Here is a 24785-nt window from a genome sequence, read left to right on the forward strand (position 1 = left end):
TGTGAAAAATTCTCAGGTTATATAATATTTTGTACCTCTAGCAGAACTATGTACAATTATAAATCTCAGAAGCTAAACTGAAAAAGAATTATTCACACTTATGAAACGGAGATTCATGCACAATTTATATACATACATCCATTCAATAGTCAGACACAAACAAACACAAGACAGCAGGCACACGTTTCTCTCTTTCTCTCTGTGAATACTGAGGGATCACGGCTGCACGAGGAAATGTCGAGCCACAGTAGGACACCGGTTGAGATTGTCATAGGCTTCGGCCTGATAAGGTGAGGTAACGGGAAATGTATATCCTGCTTTCATAGTGCAATCAAAGGATAAGATTATCATCATTTCAAGTCAAACAGAGGAAATGCACGGAGGACCAAAAAAAAATTTAATTAAATAAAAATCATGATCAGATCATCGAGGCCTATTTAAGTTCAAAAATCTAGGTTTGATTTTTTTTTTTAAGAACTCAATTTGTCACTGAACATGACAACACAGGTATGTTTTGAAAGTAGTCCTCAGTGTATTAGCTCCCACTGCATGAACAAATGCATCAAAATATTCTCTTGCAGTTAATACTATATTGGAACATAATTTGGAGTTTACACAAAAGGGGAAAAAAAAAAAGCAAATACACTTATTTTGCTAATGGCCTGGGGAGGAAACGCATATAGGAAGCACATAAAGGCTAAACCGAAGTATCATAAATAAATGTTTCATAAAACAGCTTATTGGGGTTTTGGTTTTTTTGTTTTTTTGTTTTAAACACACAGTTTTGGTTTATCTGAGTAACTTGTGGGTCCCTGTGACCCATTCCAAAAAACATAAATATTACAGCTACCACACTGTATAGCCTACCCGTACATAAACTGATCCGTAAAACAGATGGTATGGCAAATATACATATTACAGTGTTCTATAAAGATTTCATACAACAGTGTACTTATGTCACCTTAAATAAAGCTATTGCGTAGACAATAAGACAAACAAAGAACAAAATTATCAACGCCACTTCCTTGTGGCTTTACAAATAATCACTCATCTCCAAAAAGAGGTGCATCAAGCTACTCAGACTGGGAGAGACAATAGGTAAAAATACCCTGAGAATGTGAACCCTCCAGGAAGCATGACTTGATTCTTATCAAAGAAAAGAAGAAGAAAAAAACAACAACAACCTTTTAAACGTAAAAATAAAAATGGTTTCCATTATTGCGTTCTCTTATTGCAAATTCACCTTTTTCCAGACTATTTTAAGTTTGCTTTGGGTTGTTTTGTTTTTTTAAATCCAGTGTGTGCGACATTTAAGAGTTTTCGCAGTTTGGCCTATTCCACTCCATCAGGTGCCGCTGCCGGTGGGCCAGCCACATTTCCTGACTGGTGAAGACCCTGCCACAAAACCAGCAGCGAAACTTCGTCACGACGTCTCTGCTGGGAGACATCACGCCCACCATTTCGTACTTTTTCCTGCTCAACCTGCGAAGTTTGAACTTCAAAGAGAACCTTTCCTGCACTGAGTTTTTACCGCTCCATGCGGCTTCCGTTAGGTCGTCTGCCGCAGGGAGCTCGCTGCTCAAAGCCGAGAGCGCGTTCAGAGTCCTGCGTGACAGTATGACCTTCTGCACATCTCCTCTGTACCTGTTCACAACCTCCATGATCCTGGCCACCTCAGGAATGTCAGCATCGGGATGATTTAGCACTACAACAGGCTGGTCTCCTGTTGGACGCTTTACCAGCTGAGAGGGATTTAAGGCTACCAACTTCAAGGTCCTCTCCAGATCTTTTGGGACGGGCTGCCACCAACAGCCAGGGGCTGATGAGGGCTCTTCTTGGATGGCTTTACCAGCAGGTGAATGGTTTTTGTTGAGGATGTTTGTGAAGGAGTCTACAGGTACTTCTCCAAATTTCACCCCTTCAATGCTCCGATCACTCAGCTTTGCAGATGGGCCACAGCAGGAACCCATCTTATCTGCAAAATAAAAAGTAAAAAACACTCAGCATATTTAAAATTACAACTCAAAGTTCAAATATTGGGAATAAAATGCCGTTGGAAATGAAATCTTCAGACATCTTATGTAGAGAAAGTAGAAATTCTAATTTTACCTCGTGTTGGAAGAGCCGGTTGGGAAATAGAGGAAGACTGGGCGCTGGTTTGAGGAGTCACTCCATCAGCAGCAGAACTCATCTCATCATTCGACTCAGGGTAGCGACTGCCATTCTGCGATGGCTCAAGCCCTACATTCTCAAGGCTTGCTTCAGTCACTGACCCAGCCTTTGGATTTGTTGGACTCATCCAAAGGGCTGAAATGCTCTTGTCAACTTCCATGAAGTTCAGCAACTTCTCTGCATCGCCCTCCAGTTCTTGATGTGCCGGAATCAAACCTTCACGTAGATCTGGCGTGTTTGCAGTCATATTTCTAGAACTTGTTGGTTTTGCAGTGCATCCTGGAGTGAAGTCCTCTTTTGGCTTTGATTGCTGAATTGAGCTAATGGCTTCAAATTGGTCATAGAGTTCAGTCTCTGAACCTTTGGTCCATTTCTTCTGGTGTACTTCTAATGGGCACACGGTTTGGACAATCTGTACAGTCTCCTCCATTGCCGTATGAGGATATTGCAGTCCATGCTGGCCACTGCCCTCTGATGGAGACAAAGAAGTTTGTGACACCCACTGCTTGTCCTTCACAGGATTTTTTTTCAATACTATCTTTAAGGACAGCTCTGGTGACCTTTTATTTGCTTTTTTAAACCTGGTCTTCCTTTTACGCCGTCGACATTTTCTCTTATTTTTTGGCATGACTTTATATTTGGGCATTTGCTCCTCAGCCTCCTTTGTCAACTTCAGATCACTGGAAACATGATTGCCATCACCATAAACAGGCCCCTCCAGCTTTTTAATATGCTCTTCAGTTTCCTGAACAATCTTTAGTTCCTGATTCTCTCGGTTTTCCTGGATGCGAGTGCACTCCGTTGGCTCAGTGTGGGCTGATGCCGGGACATCATTATGTAGTTTATTTTCAGCATGCAGACACGGAGCACACTCGTTCAAAGTCGAGTGACATCCATTTTGGTTGACCACGCACTGAGCATCGCCAGCAGCACTTTCAGCTTCCTTATCTGATGATGCCACCGTTTTCAACCTTTTGCCGTAAGCAGCACCGTTCTGAGCTACAGTTATCTTGTTCTTCAGCGTCAGAACAGTAAGATCTGATGACACGATGCTGTTCTCCTGCATGGGGAGAAGATTTATATCTTGCGGGATGTTTGACAGAACAGTTTTCAGGGCCTTGGTCCATTTCTGGTCACCGGTTTCTCCTGCAACAGATTTCATCAGAAACTTTTGAGTCTCCTCTAGTGTCGTTTGTGGATCTGACAGATGGCAGTATTTATCCAAGAATTCTTTCCCGGGCAGAGAAAGGCAGTCCGGCGTCAACCAGCGCATTTCCCTAACTGCACTTCTTGTTCTGGGCTTCACATTGGGGATTGTATCATTTGGTTGTATTGCTAGAGAATGAACCGCCTTCCTTTTTTTCTTCTGGTTGCCATTCTGGCACATATGGGCAGTCTTAATGTGCTTAGTTATCAACCATTTCTGAGATGCCTCAAAGCCACAGAGATGACAGTGTAACCTTTGAGTAGTTGATAGCTGATTCACGTCCTTTGTTTGCACCAACAGATCATCGGCTCCTTCCAGGTCCAAATTATGTATGTACACATGCTCTAAAAATACTCTAACATCACCTGTGGAGAATTTCTGGCACATTTCACATGAGTATTTGCCGTTTGGGCAGTGATACGCAGTCAGGTGAGCACTGAATTCAGGCCATGTGCGTCTAATGTCATCATTGCATATGCTGCAGCTAGAAAAAGTGTCTTTGTGGCTTAATAGGTGGACCTGAAGATAGGAGAACTTGTCTGTGCTAAAACTACATACATGACAGGAAAAAAATGGGGCAATCCCTCTGTGTTTTTCCTCAAAGTGTCTCATTAAGTCTTTGGGAACATATTCCAAATTGTCACTGCACTGAGAGCAGGTGAACCGGAGCGCATTCCCATGGTTATTTGTCCCGCACTGGCTTTGCGGCACTTCCTGCGAGGGTTTCTTTGATGAAGGCCGCACTGTGCTCTGCTCCCACTCCTCTGATATCTTTTTTGGTCCACGCTTATCTTCATTTTGCATAGCTAGGGGCTGAACAGCATTCTTCCTGAGGTGGAGCTGTTTGTGGCGGTCTCTGTTCTTATTGTTGGTACGCTGTTTATTATCTCCTGCAGATGTAGCTGTGCAGATACCCACCGAATCCATGGTTTTATTTTGTTTTTTTCCAGATTTCTGAAAGTGCAGAAAAACACAAGCAATTTGGTCATACTGTACTTTATTCTCTGTGCTTCATCATTTTACAGCTGCTGCATTCACTGTCCTGCTCTGCATCCTAATTTAATACAAGTCCACCTGTTGCTGGCCATGGTTCAAACTGTGTCTACCTGGATGTAAAATTACACATATGGTACAATAATAATAAACTATTTGCGACTACCAGGTGCAGGAAACCCACCTGCTCCATTTATGAACTTTCATGCGCTGCATAAACCCAGCATATATGTGCTATGCTAAGCGATGCAGCTAAAAACATCCCTCTCGACTCAAAAAATTAAATAAATGACGCACATAAACAAGAATAGACTGAGCTAGCACTTTTTAGCAGATTAAACAGAGGGGTGCTGCGCGGCCATTGTGCAGTTTGACTTGACCACAACAAAGTGACAAGACTCGCTTTGTAGAGAGACAACGACCGCCTCGGGAATAAAGTTAGACAAAACCGTAGCACCCGAGTCTCTCCACTATCGCACAAACAGGAGTGTTTTTAATTTGGTGACCAAGCTAACTGTTAAAACTGAGGCGGCGTTTAACTGATTTGAATTAACGTGACGCAGAAGAGCTTACAAAGACGGAATAACTTGAGGGATACAAAGCGTGCCAACAAAGTTACACCGCATCCGTTTATTCATCTCGCGTCGACTTTTTACTGCACAAAGACCCGAGCGGTTGAATAAATCATTAATAAAGCCGTAGCTGTTTAACTAGTAGTCTCTGAATTTTTTTCTTTTTTTTTCTTTTTTTTACCTTTTCTTTTGTGGAGAGCTTGACAGCTCAGCGAGTGGCAGCCATGATGGTTTTTCATCCGGGGATTACAGCCTCTGAGCTGCTTTTAGCCTTTAGCCGGGTGCCTCCGTCCTGTCCCGGGCCTACAGCTAAGCACAGACGCCGAGCTGATTTAATGGGGAAAACAGCTCTCAGTGTGCCCACGTAGCGTAGTTTAAAAAATAAAAAAAAACTTCTGCTAGCAGAAGACTAGAAAACCGAAAATAGTGGAAATATAACAAGGCGTACATGAAAACACGTATTTTCCAAAATTGTTTGCAAAATAATAATAACAACATTAACTGGTCGCGGCTAACTACTGCAGCCCACAGCTCGCATGCTGGCTTTTGTATGACGGTAACAATTCCACTGAGTAGTCTTAAATGTTATTATGAGCTTTCATACAATATGTTTCTATGTGAATGTAAACTTCTAAGGAAGCTGTTCGTGTCCTTTCCAACATGAACATTTCTAGAGTTATTTTTCTACAGGAGTGGATTAAAGTGAAGCAAATTGTTAAACTGCCCCCAAATAGGACCTTCACAGATTGGTCCACATGGTCACAAAAAACCTAATCTCCACACACCTTCACGCTCACCATCCAATGAAGACATTTACATCACTCAAACCAAGGACACCCTGGGAATTGAGGAATAATCCCAGGCTACTCACAGCAAAATTTCAGTTTTAAAGATTGTTTACATTTCTGCCCCCAAAGTGTGCTGCCAACTTTTGCATTTATGTTTCTTTTTGAAACAAAAAAATGAAAAATTTGGGCATTGCTCTTGGTTTTGGATACTGTGTCAAATACAGTGAAAATACAATGAACTTTATTTTGTGCATTTTTAGAATGATTCGACAGCCACACGTTGTTAGACAACAGTTATGCAATGTCCTCAATTTCACAGTCGCATCCACACCTTGTTCCTCACATCCAGTTTCAACATAGAAAGTTGGTAATTGTGAAAATGCTCAACTCAAGTCTTTAAAATGGGACTTTAAGAATTATTGATTGATGGCTACATCAATTTTTTTGGATGGAGCAAAAGCAAGGTGAGGATTATTACAAAAATAAAAACTATGTAGGAAATTTGTGTCTTTATATTTTTTATTTAAGTATTTAGGTCTCTTCGATCATATATAGTGTGTTACTGGATCATAATTATTGATTCATTCATGATTTTAACTTCTACTGAGTATCCAGTAGACAGTCTATATGTCTATGAAGTGCTGTGTATACAATTAACAGTGACTGAAAAAAAATCAATGAATGTTACACAATGTAAGTATAATCTGATGGTTTTGTTTCTTTCGGTTTTGTTATGTATAAGAAGTAAAACCCTGTGGTAGTCAATCAACACAAAAAGATCTGAACTGGTGATAGCCTCAGTCAGACTCAAGCAGGGATATGTTTGTATTTGTTATTCCAGGCAGGTACAGGGTTGAATGCAGTCTATAATACTGCAAAACACTGAAGAAGTGAAAGTTTAGGTTGCCTCTACTCTGCCTGCTATATCCTTTGGGTTTGTGGAGCACTTCACAAATTTAATTAACACACAGTGAAGGGCTTCGTATAGTTCAATAGCAGCTATAAAATTTGACCACTGGGCCTGGAGTGGAGCAAATGTGACACCCTTTATTGCAGCTACTTAATGGGCTGTAGATTCATTCGCACTTGTGACCTTTCGGCAATCTTTAATAAGACTCTCTAATTTGAATTGTAAATGGACATAATCACTATAGGGATTTTAATAAGTGACTTCGTGTAGGTACAAATTAGTATGCCATCTTTTACTGACTGACTTTTTAAGTATTAAAAGTATGAGACAGTAGAATGCTGACTCTTCAGAGCTGACCCACACTTTCTAAACCACCGACATGACCCTATCCATGGATTTTTAATTACAAACTGTGCCATCTGTCCTTTATGATTAGTTTACAAAAATCACTTTTAGATTTTAAAGTTGTCAGAACAATGCCCCCCTAACAGAGTTTAAATGAATGCATCTGGGCAGCATTGCAGATTTTAGCTGGGTCTCCAGAGGAATGTTGCCTATTTTGAGACACCAATGCCAGGAAGTAAACAGCTTTATGATGCTAACCTTAAATAGGATCAGTAACTTAAAGGTTGTTTACATCATCTGCCATTTCTCTCCATGTGCTTTTTGAATGACTCTGCAGTGGCTTGGTCACACTACTGAGCCGGACAATAGCTGTCAGCTGCACTCCAAGTAGGAGCTGAATGACACAACAAAGAAGAAGAAGAAAAAAGCCACTGGCTCCCTCCACCCAGGACACCATTCGTTTCCGCCGACAGACAGTTTCAGTCCTTTATAAAGACGGCTTCCCACCGCCTCAGCAATATCTACCATAGAGTGGTTAGCATTACCAATCCTCTTAACCCTCACCCCCTGCATGCAGCCACACTCCCAGACTGCTCTTTCCATTATTTAAATGCATCACGGAAGCAGTGTGGTGTTTTCTTGTAAAATGTAAAGTTGTTATGCGCCAGACAATATTTAAAAAATAAAAAGGTTGTCTTAAGTGATGTTAATGTTAACCTTTAAAATGTTATCTTCAAGTTACTGATCCATTGTTGCAAGATAAGGACTAGGTGTGGCTCAGTCAGTCGTACCGGCATCCTTATCACAGCCCCTGGGAAGCCACCAGGGAGTCGACCCTTCTTTGATCTTCCTTTGTCATCTGATAAAACTTGTCCCCAGCATTGGTGGCTCAAAATAGTCAACATTCCTCTGTAGCCCCAGCTAAAAATCTGCACTGCTTCCCGAATGCACTCATTTACATATATCAAATCAATTTCCCTCACCATCATCACTAAAATGGGTTCTTCTGCTAACCTGGAAAATCTGGAAAAGTGCATTACATAGAATTCCCCTTGCTCTTGAAGTTATAGAGGAACAGATGTTACTTTAACCTATTTGAGTTAAATTAAATGGTCCTGTGCCTCTGGGACAAACTGACCCATTTTGGAGTTGCATTACAAAAAGTGACTGATTGAATTACTTTGCCTGCACAGGGATTTTTTTTACATGCATATTGGAAAAACAATTATTCTTCTATTGTAAGTTTTAAAGGTCATCACACTCTCCTGGGAGTAGATAAAACTCAGTTAGGTAAATGTAGCCACAAAGAAAAGAATCACTTTCACATTTGTTATCACAGCTGTGTACACAAACACACGTGACGCACATGTAAATTCAATGAGCATTTTCTTTTTAGTAGATTTTCACCATATTTCATTCATTGAATGTGCTGCACTGATGGATTGGCCCACTATTTTAGTTTTTACTTTCACTTGATATTTTCACTTTCATAAGAGAAAGGAACAAACCAGTATCATCTAGCCTAGAAACCAACAACCTGGTTAGAAGGAATGGTTACAGTGACTCAGCACTACTGTGAGACAGCAAGACAAACAAGACAGATATGAGTTTCTCTAAAACTAATATAATATAATATAATATAATATAATATAATATAATATAATATAATATAATATAATATAATATAATATAATATAATATAATAATTGAGAACAGAAAAAGTAAACCCATGTCAAACATTTATGAGAACACGAATAAGAAAAAGGTTAGTGACAAGAAGTGGGTGGGTTCTCAAACAACTTGTGAGCAACTGAAGCTGCTGTAAATGACACAGGATACTACTGATGGACTTATGACCTGACAGTAAACAGTGGTGATGCTAGAATCTGTAGGGGTCCTAGGCAAAAATTGACTTTATTCAAGTGTCTCTCCCTACTGTTCAGGCTAGACTAGCAGCATTAATTATTTCACATTATATTTAACCATCATTATGTTCATTATCTCCACTCACAACTGTCTTGCCGGTTTTCTCCACCTTCCCTTTTTTCTTCATTGTTTAACTACTCTTCATTTGTGAAGTGTCTTCTGCTGTTGTTGTTAGGGTAGTTTAACTTCTTCCCCTCTTTTATACCAGTACTTAAGTAGAGTTTTTGTGCCAAGACCTATCGTTCAGGAGAATACTGCAGAGTGCTCATGCTCCAGCACTGATATAAATGGTAAAGAGTTGTGGCGACGTCACTGCTTGTGCACAACACGACCAATGTGCTGAGTATAATTGCAAACTTTCAGTGTCACCATGCTGTAGGGTAAACCAGACCCCGCTAGTATGGCCCACCAAGCAGTTACCTCTCTTGCCTTGTGACCAGCTTGCAGTGGGAGTCAGTGGAGTCACATCAGGCCCCCCTAAAGAGGTCAAGTCTCTTTGACTGTCTCTGCAATTTTGTTTTTGTTTGCTTTTAATTCAAGGGCACTGGTTGCCACTGCTGTAGGTTAAAGTTTGTCAGCACTTGGGGGACCTCTTCTGGTGTTGGGCCCCAAGCACCTGCCTTTTTTGGCTGTTGGCAAGCTGGACCAGCTGTCAGCTTCAAAGCAATGCATGATGAGCTAATCACTTCCCATGCATCTTTATTGTTTATCTGAAAATGTGGGCAGTACAAAAAATGAAACTGCTAGAAAACTGTTCTTTTACCAGCTTTCTGTGTTTGGCCCGTTTTAACATTTTACAATTCAATATAGATAGCCTATAGGAACTGCAATATTGGGATGTGGGCACAAATTAGATGTTGCCATTCCCATTCATTGATCATTGGCTGCAATAGGAAAGCAGCTAAGCAGACTTTGCAGTGATTGGATGTTGACAGTTGTTGCTTATCTGTAATTGGTTGCAACCTGTGCAGTACTTGTAAAGACAATGGAATGATGCTTTCAAGTGATAATCAAAAACAAAATCTAACAGGTAAACTGTGTTAAACAGCTAGATGTTGCACCAAAATGTTTTACAATGCACATCTTTCAATTGAAAACATCTGTTGCACTTTATCGGCTACTAGGTTGGTTGTAGTGTAGTGGTTGTAATATTTCACCTCCAGTTTTCCCGGCTGTCTTTCGGTTGGTTGTTCACGAGGGGTCGCAACTTTTTGAACAGCACTTGAACGCACCAGTAGTGTTTGGACTCGTGTTGCCGACTCTCAGCAGCTACAACAATGAGTGCGAGCAGAGCTTGTTTGGCTAGTTTGAATTGAAGTTTTCTTCAGTGAAACTGCCCGTAATATTTCACTACATGTGCTCTCTGGGTGAGTCTCCGCTTCGGGTTAGACAGGAGTCGCGTTTCTTTTCACATTCTCACCTCAGAAAAAGAAGAGAAAGATGATTGACTTCACTGTTCCCACTTCTGATCCGCTATCGTGAAAAGTGACATGGCTGTGTGTTTGGAGATTTAGTGTCATTGTGCGGCTTTTTTTTTTTTCCTGTGCTCTTTCTGAGACACGTTTTAGTTGATTAACTGCCATTCCAATGTTTTGTCTTTGCCAGGTTTCCAAAGCACTGTATTAAATGGAGCTGGAGGACCAATGGTGGAAAGGACAACTTGCTGCAGATATATACCAGGCGCTGCGATACAAAGTGAGTCACACCGGGTCATTTATGTGGTGGCTGCTAAAAATGATGCAAAAACTATGTGAAAGGTTACCTGTAGTGTCATCCTTCACATTCATCAGTAACTTCTTCTGTCGTGCTGTTTTACATTTTGATGTTGAAATAGCAGTGCAAAACTGTAAATAGTGAAATCTGAGTTACTCTTGAAAACGATATTGATTCCTTATTTTAATAGGCATGAACTTGTCTTTGCTCGCTTTAAATTGCTTGCTGCTTGAGTAATCTCATAGGACTACAGCAGAATAAACCTAAAGTCTAGTTCAGTTACAATGAAAGATGTGTCTTTTTGAAATCTCAAAACACGTTGTCCCATAGGAGCTCAAGTTACCTTCCTTCAAAGGTCAGTCCCCTCAGCTCAATTTGAGGCGATACTTCGCAGACCTCATAGCCATTGTCAGCAACCGCTTCAGGCTCTGTCCTACGGCCAGGCACCTGGCCGTCTACCTGCTGGACCTCTTCATGGACCGCTATGACGTCACGGTGCAGCAGCTTCACATGGTCTCGCTCTCGTGTCTTCTTCTGGCCAGTAAGTGTGCAGCTGACTTCACTTTTCAACACATCTAACTAGTAAGTGTCCACACTGGTGTGACAGATTGGGTGATTGTTCTTTGCTTACAGGTAAGTTTGAGGAAAGGGAGGACCGGGTGCCAAAGCTGGAAACACTAAACAACCTGGGTTGCATGAGCTCCATGAACCTGGTCCTGACCAAGCAGGGTTTACTGCATATGGAGCTGCTCCTGTTGGAAACTTTCCAGTGGAACCTGTACCTCCCTACGTCGGCCCATTTTACAGACTACTACCTCTCTATTGCGGTCCATGAGGGTGATCTGCATGATGGCTGGCCTATGACATGCCTGGAAAAGACTAAACTATACATGGCCAAATATGTGGATTACTTTCTTGAGGTTTCCTTGCAAGGTACCATGCATTTTGGATGTATTTGTGCAGTGCAGTCTTGCTTATCAGTATTATCAGTTTCTAGTGGAGCTGATAACGTTGATTTTCCAGTTATCAGAAGCTCCTCAGAGCCTATCCAGATAGCAAACAGTAGTTGAAACAGTTAAATCACTATTCGTCTGTCAACCTACATTAAATTGAATCAACGTTGATTATCAGTTTTGCACCGTCTGTTAATACTCAAACAGCACTGATCATCATTGCTGATGATCAGTGGGACGTCACTGGTATTTCAACTGATATTAAAGAACAAATTACTAATAATATTTTTGAAATATTGTATTGCAGAGGATGTTAGATTAAATATCTAACCTTAAACATTAGGGTTTAACATGTAAATACCAATGTATAACTTTACATCGTTTTAAAGCAAGAGTTTATTCTTCTTCTTTTTTTAGTGGAAGTTTAGTTTAAAGTCCTTTTTGGTGAATTCACTCCTACATTGTTTCATATGTAGGATTATATGGCTTCAGAACTGCCACAAATCTTTATGGCGCTTTCAACATGGTGCTGAAAACAATCCTCCGAGATTTTGGTTGTTGATATGTTGATATGATAGCATCACAGTGTTACTCCATGGTGCAAATCTCCTGTTCCACCACATTCCTAAGGTGTTCTAATTCACTTAGATCTGGTGACTGTGGAGGTCGTATAAGTACCATAAATTCACTGTCGTGTCCAAGAAACCAGTTTGTTACGTGCTTTTGTTCCAGCTGGGAGCAGCCATAAAGGCATGGGTACAGTCAGCAACTGTACTCAGGTAGGCAAAACAATGCTAAATTAGTAATAAGGGCACCAAATTGCACCAAGAACATATCTGCAACACCATTAAATCACCACCGCAACAACAACTGAGTGTCATTAAACCAAGGGAATGTTTTCTCAGTCTTCGCCTTGGTTTCCTGTTCTCAGTTAGCAGGAGTGGCACCCGGTGGGGTCTTCTGCTGCTGTAGTCCATCTGTTTCCAGTTTCAATGTGTTCTGCATTCAGATGCTCTTCTGCATGCCTTCGTTGTATCAAGTGGTTATTTGAGTTACTGGTGCCTCTTAGAGATGGTCACATGTGAAAATCCCAGTACATCAGCATTTTCCAAAATATTCAGTGCAGTGTGTCTGGAACCAATTCCAACAATTACGCCACATCCCAAGCCACAACAGCTCAAAAACATTTACCACTGTTTACCACACCCCAACTCAGCACCTACACTGGACAAATGTGCAGTACTCCTAGCAGGCTTGGGCAAAAACACTTTGAGGTTTTATCAATATTTTAGCATGAATCAAACATTTTTATAGCACTAAAATCTCAAACTTAAAGTTAACATTTTTTTTTTTAATGTTGTCTTGTAACATTGAGGGAAAGTTAAATTAAATTATTTATCACAGGTTTGTTTTCTCATTTCTTTCCATATTACCTTTTTTAAAAAATTCCACTAACTGCTTTTTTTAAATAAAACATTTATACCTACACATTCAGAATAATAAGGAAATGTAAGTGGAAAATAACAGTGTCCACCCACAAAAGTTGATCTTTGAGTTTGCTTGGCCAGTTTTTTAAAGAGAAGATGTACTTTAATTGTCATTCATGACTAGTGAGAAAATAACTGTTCTTTGTGTTTATCCTTCTAAAATTAATTGAATCCTAAAATAATACAGTATAACAGCTGCAGTAATGGCAGTCTAAATTCTACTTTCTAAGGCTATCTAGCGTTATCAACAATTTAGCTAGTTTTATCTTATCTATCATAATTAGATTCTACATGCTAATTTAGATGATTTGAATAAGAAATTTACTTTATAGCATGTTGGTTCTATGTATATTTAAAATTTTCAGTCTGGCATTTTAAGTTATAAATGGGTTACTGAGAAAATACATTCAGTCCTAGCAATAGCTAAAGCTAGCAAATGCTGGCTATCGCAGTATTTAGCTTAGCACAGATATTTTAGGTCTTTATCTGTTTCGTCTTTTGAAATGTCTGTGAAAGTAGCATCGATGCCCGATGGTTTAGCAAACTAGTGTAGTTCCTGTTAAGCCATAATGCAGCTACTGTAGCAGATCTCAGTTTTTAAATTCATTTTGGACATAATGTCTGTTTTCATGAAGAAAAAAATGTAAAAATGAGGATTGGGGTTTTTGGGGTGTTAAATCTGGGGTGCTTTTTTTTTTTTTTTCTCCTCAGATCATGTCTTTTTGTGTTTTGCACCTTCACTGGTGGCTGCTGCGTGTGTGGCCGCCTCACGCCTGATCCTTCACCTGTCACCTACATGGCCACCGCGACTGCAGCGCCTCACAGGCTACGCATGGGAGAACCTAATCCCGTGTACAGAGAAACTACTCATGTGCGTATCTAACAATAACCTTGCACAAAGTTGACTTGTATATGTGCTGAATATGAAAGTGAACGCTCAACACGGTTGATTAAAATGACTTGGGACAGTTAGGTGCTGCGTTTCAGGTTTGAGTGTTTTGACACTGATGCCTCACAATGGCACAGCAGAACAAAAGAAGCCAAAGCACAACAGAAGCACACACCTTACACATACAAGAGATTTACATCAGCACTCGGTGTGCAGCATTGACTCTTTTTGCTAATCAACAGTGCAACTCTTTGCCCCTTCTTTCCACAGTGCACATGACAGTGACGTCAAAGAGGCCAACAAGCAAAAGTGTCAGCAGCCCAACCAGCAGCAGCAGCAGGGTCAGACAGCTTACCACACCTCAGCTCAGTACCTCAACCGAACAAATGCGCAGTACCCCCAGCAAGCTCCACAGCCAGTCACAGCCCCTAACCACCTGCCTGCCTCCTACCTCAGCCACTCCACTGCCAACGGCCCCCAGAGCATCAACACCCAAACCATCTCCACGTCGCTGGACCCAAAGTCTAACATTCCCAACAGGGCATTCCAAGTCAGCATGCACTATACTTGCGCTGCTCCGTGCTTTGACAGATGATGGATTTCCAAGGTTTAGTCATTTTGGAAGAGGTAGAGTTAAGATACTGCCATCGATTTCACCGGATCAGAACAAGACGAAGAGGGAGGAAAAAAGAAAAGAAAAAAATCTTGTTTTTAATTTGAAGAGTCTTGATGAGATTGGTGCAGCACTTTGAATCACAGTACACAATGTGCAATATGCCAAGTCTGCTGTAGTTTTCTTATTTGTTTTTCAAGATGGTTCAGGTAAGAATGTAGTTGTGAATTGCCTCTTGGCACAGTTTGCACCCTGTATCCACTGTCACTGTTACTGCGTTACAGACCAAAAGTCTCGTATTCAGTTAAGCCAAAGTATTTCAGAAATACTATATGTACAGTTACTTTGTGCCTTTAGCCATTGTGACTATTAGTATAAGTTAAAACTGCAGTAACAAAAGGGGATTGACATTGTTTTGTAGTTGACGTGAGAGTTAATGTTTCTGTAGCTTTGTGGGTTTTTTCCACAAAAACTATTTTTGTTTGTTTGGATGAATGTCATTTGTAAGACAAGGAAATAATATACCCCCTAGATGTCACAACGTACAGTATTAGCAGAGTAAATGTTCTCATGTGGATGGAGGACAGAGTGCATTCTACAATGACTGTTTTAAATAAAATATAAACCTGTGTTAAACAGTGATTCTAGTCCAGTGGATTTGTTGCAATATGTATCATTAAGTATAACTGCTGCTTGCATGACTGCAACTTACCATCACTTCTGATTCTCTGATTTAACGTTCAACATGTGGTGTAGTAATCATCTAGGAAAAACTCATTTCTGACTTTGCTACAAAAATATGACCAGCTTTATTCTTCAACACATTCTGAGTTCTCCTCGTGATTTCTTTTGGAATAGTTCTCCACACTTCTGGAAGGAGCTCTTCTTTGGGTGTTGGCTTTTATTCTGTTCTTTGTCTGCTATAATAATCTGGGCTCTAAGGAGGCCCATCAATGGTTGATGGTGTTGCATTGCTTTTATTGTATTGGCACTGTTTGGGGATCATTGTTGTACTAAAAATTGAAGCGGTTGGCAATCAGATGATTTCCAGATGGTACTGAAATAGATTATAATCTGATGGTACTTTTCTCCCCAACAGACTGGTTCAAATGCAGTCTGAAACCATGACACAGCTGCCACTATGTTTTACGGCTGTAGACACTCACTATTGTATCTCTCCTGACATCTTCTGTATGTATGACCCTAATTTGATTGGAAAATTTCAAATCTAGATTGATCACTCCATAAGTCTGTTTTGTATTTACACTGGTTCTCAGCGCAGTTCTTGTGTAATTTTGTATACCTTGGCATTTCTTAAGAAGAGAAACATGGTGACGGTTCTCCTGATGAAGCTTCTGATGAGGTTTCAGTGAGCAGTAGATGGATGAACAGAAGGTCCTGTGTCAGGTCCTGTAACAGCTCTTTGAGAATCATCTTGTTCCTGCAAAAATTCTATTTATGTCTATCAGACTGTGGTGTCTTTGGCATTTTCCAAAGATTCAACTAAAGAGATTGGAACAAATTTGTAACAGGTTTCAAGTAACAAAGTGCCTAAAATTATTTAAAACGGATTCTCTGCTAAGATGTCCGTAACAACAGAGGTTAATGAATAATTTATAGGTCATTGTCAAGTGGCTTTATCTTAATTGTACTGATTGTCCCTAGCAGCTGACTGCTCCATGCTAAATTTTAGTCATTCAGTCAGAAGAAATTTTTAACTTACACATAACCAATAGATTTAATAAGTGAAGCAGAATACAACCAAATAAATGTGTTAAAGTTAAAAATCAGTCTGACACCAAAACAATTGAAATTACTTAAGATGAGCAAAAACAGAGTTTAAAAATGGCTCGCTTAATGTAGTAAAAAGAGAATATTAAGTGACACTTGTGGCTCAGTATGAGAGTGCATACTGATGAAATGTCTGAGTGGGTGTTACATGTTGTGTAGGATCAAAATAATCAATTAACAAGACAAGTGTGTTGCGATCCAATACAGAAATTTTCCATATTTTAATTTTGCAAAATCAGAGTCAGATCTATAACATCCCTGGTACATGTGTGCCTTCCCTACTCCGTTGTCATTTGTTTAACATTTGTTTGTTTGACACAGCATCCTGGTGGCAGCTAAAAGGAAAAGACAAGCTGTGAATGAAAGCATTTGTTTTATGTCTACATCTGTTATGCTTACATTGTGTTTCACACCTTTTACAATATGTTGGATATGTACATTAAGGACATTTTTTTGAAAAGACAACCCACAGTCTGCAGAGGGCAGTGTGTGCCACATTTCTTATGCTGCTTTTCTCTTCAGCTTTACATCTATTGTGTATTCTCTCTTGTGAGCTATAAAATCATCTTTATCAGACAGTTGACCGAGTAATATCCTAAACACGTCAGCCAGCTATTCAACTGAGTGTGCGTTAGACTGCCTCTAAAGTTATACAATTATGTGGTTAAAATGCAACTACAGTTGTTAAGCTCTAGACTTAAGACGTAAAACCACTCTCTTGTTGCTTAGATAAACTCTAAACCAATTTGGTTTCCTTCCACTTCCACGTTTTTATTTATTAACTCCCGGGTCTTTAAAGAAAACCCTAATTTCAGCAAGTTCCTGTTATAAAACAATGTGGTCAAGCCTGACTGAAACAACGCTTCCAAATAAACCTCTGAAGCATGTCTTCCTGCCTGTCGTGATGTGGCAAACCTACAAAAATAGAATTTCCGATCTAGGCTGTGGGCTGCAGAAAGCTTCCTGTGGAGGAGGACATAAAGTGACGTAGTCTTCTTGCTTTGTATATGTTGCTTCCTCTACTAATCTGTGCATGTAAGTTCACCAGAAGTTCACAACTCTGTTTTATCTTACTCAGATTATATCCTCCCATATTTTGGCATAAAAGCTGCAACTAACTCACACACCTTTTTTCTTTTATGTGTTTGGTGCGTGGCCTTGTCATTTCAAGAAAGGGCAGTAAAGGTTAGTTAAATGACCTATTGTACTTTTCTGTAGTAAAATTTCAAAGCAGCAGTAGACATATCACCACTAATGAATTAACCAGACTAACAGGTACATGGTTTGTTTACATAAAGTCTGACATTGCCTGGTATTCTCCCAAATCTTCTTTAAATCAGAAATTCTGGGATTGGAAGTTGCACATTGTGAAAGCAAATCTATCAACACTTTTGAAGTCTGAGATTTTGAGTTGAGCCTAAAAAAAAGTCAGCAACCTCACTAGCAGGCATTAAACCAAAGACTCTTCCACTGGGCTTTGTTTATTTGTTCGGTCAGTCTGTCATTTTTGTCATTTTTTGTTTTTGTTTTTTAGGAACATATGTCATGGAAAAACAGAATAGAAATAGAAACAAGTTAAACAGTAAATGCAAAAAAAAGTATTTGTCTGCCTTCACAGTGATTATATGCTCTAATTCATTCGAAAGGTGTTCCATTGACTTGAGGTCTGGACTCTGTGCAGGCCAGTCACGTTCTTCCACACCAAACCATCTCATCCATATCTTTATGGACTTTGCTTTATGGACTGGTGTGCAGTCATGTTGGAACAGGAAGAGGGTCATCCTCAAACTGTTCCCATATAGTTGGGAGCATGAAATTGCTAACAAATCCAGACTCGTTCATTGGATTACCAGTGGAGTAGCCTGTTCCATCACTCCAGAGAACATGTGTCCACTGCCCTAGAGTCCAGTGGTGGCATGCTTTACACCACTGCACCCAAAGTTTGCATTGCTCTTGGTGATGTAAGGCTTAGATGCATGCTGCTTGACCAGTGAAGCCCATGAAGTTCTCTACGCACTGTTTTTGAGCTCATCTGAAGCTTACATGAAGCTTGGAGGTCTGTAGCGACTGACTCTGCAGCAAGTTAGCGACATCTGCACACTCTGCTCCTGGGCATCTGTTGACCCTGCTCTGAGATTTTACATTGTCCACCACTTCATGGCTGACTTGCTGTCTTTCCCAATCACTTCACTTTGTTATAACACCACTAACAGTTGACTGTGGAATATTTAGTAGTGAGGAACTTTCACGAGTGGACTTGTTGTACATCCACACAGGAATTCACTAAGCAGCTGAGAGTGACCCATTCTTTCACAAATACTCGCAGAAGCAGTCTGCATCACTAGGTGCTTGATTTCATACATCTGTGAACATGGAAGTGATTGAAACACCAGGATTCAATCATTTGGATAGTGAAGAAATAATGTGCATAAAAAGAGTCTTTTACAGCAGAGTTTTATCTGCATAAGAAGGGCTTCATCCTTCTACATGTTATACTACTGCCTACTGCATGTTGCATATACTTACCGGCCACTTTATTAGGTACATTTTGCTACCAGGTTGGACTCTCTTTTGCTTTCAGAACTGCCTTAATTTTACATAGATTCATAGATTGATCCAACTACATGATGGAATCATTCCTCAGGGATTTTGATGCGTATTGATATAACACTATCACACAGATTTCTCAGCTGCATATGCATGATGCAAATCTCCCTCTCTACTGGATTGCAACAGGGTGTCTATGGAGCAACCAGCAGCTTGTTGGCCCGGTAGATCCATGTTTTTATTTCTTTTTATGTCAAATCTGACCCAACCATCTAAATGTTGCACCACAAATTGAAACCTGAAAACAACATTTTCTCCAGTCTTGTACAATCTTGGTTAGCCCATGTGTAGTCTCAGTTTCCTGTTCTTAGCTGAAAAGATTAGCACCCAGTGTGGTTTTCTGCTGCTGTAGCGCATCTGCTACAAAGTTCATGTTGTGCATTCAAAGATGCTTTTCAACATATCCTGATTTTAACAAGTGAGAATTCGAGTTACTATTGCGTTCCTGTCAGCTTGAAGCAGTCTGGCCATTCCTAAGATCTAGTATCAAAGAGCCAGAGACCCCAGAGAGCTGCAGGTCACTTGATATTTTCTCTTTTCAGATCTTTCTCTGTAAACCCTGAGATGGCTTCAACAACTATGCCACGTTTAAAGTCGTGTAAATTACCATTTGAATTTAACCAGGTTGTCTCAACCACATCCACATGACTAATTCTAATTAGATATTTGTATTAACAAGCAGCTAAACAGGTGTACCTGATGAAGCAGCCAGTGAGTGTATGACATGTGTAATATACTGCAATCTGATAAAGTAAGTGGCTACGTCCTTAACTACACTACAAGGATAATAAGAGTGTATTATAAACAGAAACACCACTGTGATTTCACAACCCCATGCTGCAAAAGCCTCCTGTCCTTGACTGGATTTCAGAAAGAATCACAAGGAAACATATTTTATAGTAATCCAACAGGAAAGCAGCCCCCACAGTTTCAGTACAGAGAGTTCAGGACAAACATTTTTCAGATGGGTGTTGTTCATGTGTGATAACACACACACCTGATTTTGCTGGGTGCCGCACAACAGCACAGAATAACTCTTTCAGAATGGAGGTGAGACTAATGTCTAACTTCCAAAAAAAGCACAGCAACGACCGAAGTTACAGTTACAGAACTGTTATATATATATACACACACACACACACATATATAAATACAGAGACAAATATAAATAAAATATACAAAGGGGATAAATAGAATAAATAGGAATAAAAAGATAAAAATACAAGTGAATTGCACATTTCAAGTATTGAGTCTATTGCACTGTTGACTATTTACAAAAAGTATTGCACAAGGTATTGTACAGTGAGGTGCAGAGGCACTACAGCTTAGTTGTTCCCCCCTCCTTTGTCCTCCTGTTTCCCCTCCCTCTCCCCTCCAGAGAGGAGTTAAACAGTCTGATGGCGTGTGGGACAAAGGAGTTTTTAAGTCTGTTAGTTCTTGTCTTGGGGAGAAGCAACCTGTCACTGAACAGACTCTTCTGGTTGTTTATGGCCGTGTGCAGAGGATGCCCAGCATTGTCCATAATGTCCATCAGTTTCTTTAATGTCCTTTTCTCTGCCACTGTCACCAGAGTGTCCAGCTTCATGCCGACCACAGAGCTAGCCCTCCTGATCAGTTTCTCCAGCCTGGATGAGTCCCTCTTTGCTGTGCTGCTCCCCCAGCACACCACAGCATAGAAAAGTACTCCAGCAACCACCGACTGGTAAAACATCCTCAGGAGCTTCCTGCAGATGTTAAAAGACCTCAGCCTCCTGAGGAAGTACAGTCGGCTTTGGGCTTTTTTATACAGGTGCTCTGTGTTGCATGACCAGTCCAGTTTATTGTCCACCCACAGCCCGAGGTACTTGTACTTGTTGACCACCTCCACCTCCTCCCCCTCTATCTGAACCGGCAGTGGACCTTCTCTGGACCTCCCGAAGTCCACAACCAGTTCCTTAGTCTTTGAGGTGTTGAGTTGCAGGTGGTTTGTGTGACTCCATGCGACAAAGTTCCTCACCAGACTTCTGTACTCCTCTTCCTGATCATCCCAGATACACCCCATGATGGCTGTGTCGTCTGCAAACTTCTGAATGTGGCATAATTCAGAGTTGTAGCAGAAGTCAGAGGTGTACAGGGTGAAGAGAAGAGGGGACAGCACAGTTCCCTGTGGTGCTCCTGTGCTGCTGACCACTGTGTCAGACGTGATGTCCTTCAGCCTGACGTACTGTGGTCTGTCGGTGAGGTAGTCGGAGATCCAAGCCACCAGGCAGGGGTCCACCTCCATCCTGTTCAGTTTTTCCTGAAGCATACAGGGCCGGATGGTATTAAAGGCACTGGAAAAGTCAAGAAACAGGATCCTGACCGTGCCTTTTCCCCCATCCAGGTGTGAGTGGGCTCTGTGTAAGAGGTACAGGATGGCATCCTCCACTCCGACACCCGCCTTGTATGCAAACTGTAGTGGGTCCTGAGCATGTTGTACCTGTGGTCGGAGGAGGTTGAGGAAGAGCCGCTCTAGAGTCTTCATAAGATGTGACGTCAGTGCCACCGGTCGGAAGTCATTCAGCTCATTGGGCCGGTTCTTTTTGGGGACCGGGACGATGCAGGATGTCTTCCATAGGGCGGGCACTCTCCCCAGTCGCAGACTGAGGTTGAAGACTCGTTGTAGCGGCTCCCCAAGTTCAGCAGCACACGCCTTTAGCATCCTAGGACACACCTTGTCTGGGCCTGCTGCCTTTCTGGGGCGAAGCTTCCTCAGTTGCCTCCTGACCTGATCCACTGTGACACTGGGAGATGTTTGGGAGGAGGGGAGGGGGGGAGATGTCTTGCTGCTGAGAGAGGGATTGGAGGAGGGGGGTGTCATGGTGTCAGGAAGGGGGGGAAGCGAGGGAGGCAGGAGAGTGGGGAGAGGACTCTGTAGTGAAGGTGAGGGTGAGGGTGGGGGGGTTGTGGGCTGGTCAAACCTGTTGAAGAAGTTGTTGAGTTCGTTTGCCTTCTCCACAGTCCCCCCCACTGTGCTTTTCTTGGTGTTGTGGCCTGTGATGGTTTTCACACCATTCCAGACCTCCCTCATATTGTTCCTCTCCAACTTCTGCTCCACCTTCCTCCTGTAGGTGTCCTTTGCTTCCCTCAGGCAGCGTTTCACCTCCCGCTGTGCTGCTTTCATCTCCTCCTTCACTTTGCTCCTGAAAGCCTTCTTCTTCATGTTGAGGACAGCTTTGACTTCCTGTGTTACCCACGGTTTGTTATTAGGATAACACCGTACCGTCTTAGCAGGGGCGACCGTGTCCACACAAAAGTTGAGGTAGTCTGTAAGACAGTGTGTCGCCCCCTCTATGTCCTCACCATGTGGGCTCAGGAGCACATCCCAGTCTGTGGTGTCATAGCAGTCTCTCAGAGCATCCTCCTTTTCTGGGGTCCATCTCCATTTTGACCAAAACAGTAGAAGTCTGTGGTTAGAAAATTGGTTAGCAAACAGGAAGAAGTTAGAAAAATAGACAAACCAAAATAAAGAGCAAGCTCCTCTCAGAATCAAGTCATTCTTTAGCTGTGAAGTTGTATCTGCTCCCTCAGGGTAGGCAGACAAAAGTTCTTGTTTCTCCACGTCTCTGTTCACAAGACAGCAGTAAAGGGAGATGAGTGTGAGGACTGCTTACTCCCAGGCGCACGTTGCAACACATTGCTGTGATTCATGTTGTTTGGCTGAAAACTGAGTTTTAAATTTGGAAAGACAATCGCAACGACTAAAGGAGTTTAACAAGAAAGATTTGTCATTTAAACTGAAATGAGCCCAAATGCGTTCACACAGCACAAACAAATCCTAGTCCTAGCTGCCGTACATTTAGTTGTAAAGCATTTTTGAGAAAACCAGAGGGAGAAGATGCTAGTAGATTTTAATTTACTTGTCAAGTCACATAGTTATCAGTATGTAACTGGCCTTAAATCAGGTTACATTTCAGGTAATGTGATTAATTATCTGACTGTAATCAACAGAGAAGAAAACAGTCAAGTGTCACCAATGAAACAACAAGTAAAAAAGTTTTTTCTAAAGATATTTTCATAATGTTTTCAAGGATTTTATTTTTGTCTTCAGTTTGACTTTTCTCTTTCATAGCAACTTCTTTCAAAAGTGTTGCAACCTCCTCATCGTTTTTATTTCAAGCCAGTTGTATTTCTGAAGGTCACACTTTATTTCGCCGTGCCATGTTTCATGAGTTTTCTTGTCACCAACCTCTCACCTTTCTAGCTGTTCAAAAGTCTCCTGTATATGACTGTTTACAGCCTGTGCTTTAAACAATCAAACCACCGGGGCCAAATTTAGCCAGTTCCTGCAAACTTCAGCAACAATGATGCCAGGGGAGTCCAGCTGCTGCTTTAACTACACAAAGACACAGAAAATAACATGTCTTTTGATTTACTTAGCTTAACAACATAGAGCACCTGTCACAGTTGACTGTTTGTGAGAATCGTTATTCACCTTAGACTCTATATAACATTTTTATGTAGCTGCTATGACATTGTCAACTGGTTTTGGACTTTTATTGAAACCATAAAATGTGTTTTTTATCACCTGAAGCTATGATGATGCTAGAAACCTTGGTTAACAACATAAATCCAGATGCTGTACTAGTGCAACAGGCCAACTGTATCAACTGCACACAGTCTAATAGAATAACTAATACCAGAAACTAAAAGTGATGTCAGATAGAGCATTTGAAATGGCTATTAGAGGATTAGAAGAACTTATTGGCACTTCAGCATCAGCTTCATTTGTAGTCCTTGAGGTTATCACTTGACTTCACAGTCAAAGAATGACTCATGGTTGCAACATGAAACATGAGACTGTCAGCAGCTGGTTAATTAAGTGCTATCTTGGCTTGAGGCATTCCTCAGAAAGATACAGTACTGTGAAGATTTAAAGGACCAATAGGGAGTAGCTTACACTGCTGAGAATGGATCTTATCGGTGCACTTTTAGGTCCACCCACATCTGAATGGTATAGTGTGAATGTGACTCCTTGTCTCCATGCGCTAGCCAAAAGCAAAACTCAAACAAGCAAAGTGGATACTGGCAAGAAGGCATTAAAGAGATCCTGAACTGTCATTCAGTATCCCTGTACCAGGCATTTTGTATCAAAAATGTCAGTAGTTTTATCTCAAAATGTTTGTGTTAGTCCATTATTTTTATAAAAAGTAATGTAAAAGTAAAGTAATAACTGTTAATTATTTCTGTCAGTGTCTGAGTGGCACAGACATGCCTGGTTAAGTTATTTCATTTTGCTTATTGTCTTTAATTATACTACTTCATATTGTGATAATAAATACATATGTGTATTGTTTATTTTCCCCGCAAGCTACATAGTCAGGCTAAAGAGAAACTTGTTCAGTTTTAAAGACAACTAAAATTCATCTGTAAACCTTGGTTGTGACGTTTACATGGAATGTCATAATGTTGGTATGGCCAGTAAAAATGACCATTATTACTGGTCAATAATTCACAGTCCCAATTGTAATACACATTGTACCCTACTGGATTCACATCCAGGCTGTCAGTTACCCACAGGGTCATTATTTAACCTCAAACTGCTGCCTCCGTTGTAATTAATTTATATTATTCTGTATATAACACAGTAATGATTGCCAACATCCACAAAACATTTTGAAATTGAAGTTTAACCTAAGGTTTAGCAGTACTTGCTGTAGGGTCTGTGCAGGCCTGATGATCGTCCAAAAAGTCTTCGACTTTACTTGAATGAATTGTTGTTTGTTTAGCTGTTTCTCTGTGATATTTAAGGACTTTATTTCTAATTCTTCATATTGCATTTAGTGGCAACTCAAACAAAA

At 40.8% G+C, this 24785-nt stretch overlaps 2 protein-coding genes across 3 annotated transcripts; one reads left to right on the forward strand and one right to left on the reverse strand.

The window, feature by feature from the left end:
* Nucleotides 1-103: 103 nt before the first annotated feature.
* On the reverse strand, nucleotides 104-5850 carry znf518a (zinc finger protein 518A). Of its 2 annotated transcripts, none has more exons than XM_026190147.1 (3): nucleotides 5126-5850; nucleotides 2110-4333; nucleotides 104-1975 (listed from the first exon to the last, which is right to left on the reverse strand). In XM_026190147.1, the coding sequence occupies exons 2-3, from the start codon at nucleotides 4304-4306 to the stop codon at nucleotides 1311-1313; spliced, it is 2862 nt and encodes a 953-aa protein (XP_026045932.1). In that variant the 5' UTR covers nucleotides 4307-4333; nucleotides 5126-5850; the 3' UTR covers nucleotides 104-1310. The 2 variants fall into 2 exon arrangements, with proteins under 2 accessions (XP_026045932.1, XP_026045931.1); XM_026190146.1 differs by lacking the exon at nucleotides 5126-5850 and adding an exon at nucleotides 4557-4843.
* A 4239-nt stretch (nucleotides 5851-10089) lies between these two features.
* On the forward strand, nucleotides 10090-15210 carry ccnj (cyclin J). Its single transcript, XM_026190141.1, has 6 exons — nucleotides 10090-10280; nucleotides 10519-10608; nucleotides 10957-11167; nucleotides 11260-11559; nucleotides 13778-13937; nucleotides 14226-15210. Exons 2-6 carry the CDS (start codon nucleotides 10540-10542, stop codon nucleotides 14548-14550), a joined length of 1065 nt encoding a protein of 354 aa, XP_026045926.1. The 5' UTR covers nucleotides 10090-10280; nucleotides 10519-10539; the 3' UTR covers nucleotides 14551-15210.
* The last annotated feature ends 9575 nt before the right edge of the window (nucleotides 15211-24785 follow it).

This window comes from Astatotilapia calliptera, chromosome 13 (genome assembly GCF_900246225.1).
Source record: "Astatotilapia calliptera chromosome 13, fAstCal1.2, whole genome shotgun sequence".
In the NCBI taxonomy this organism is placed as follows: Eukaryota; Metazoa; Chordata; class Actinopteri; order Cichliformes; family Cichlidae; genus Astatotilapia; species Astatotilapia calliptera.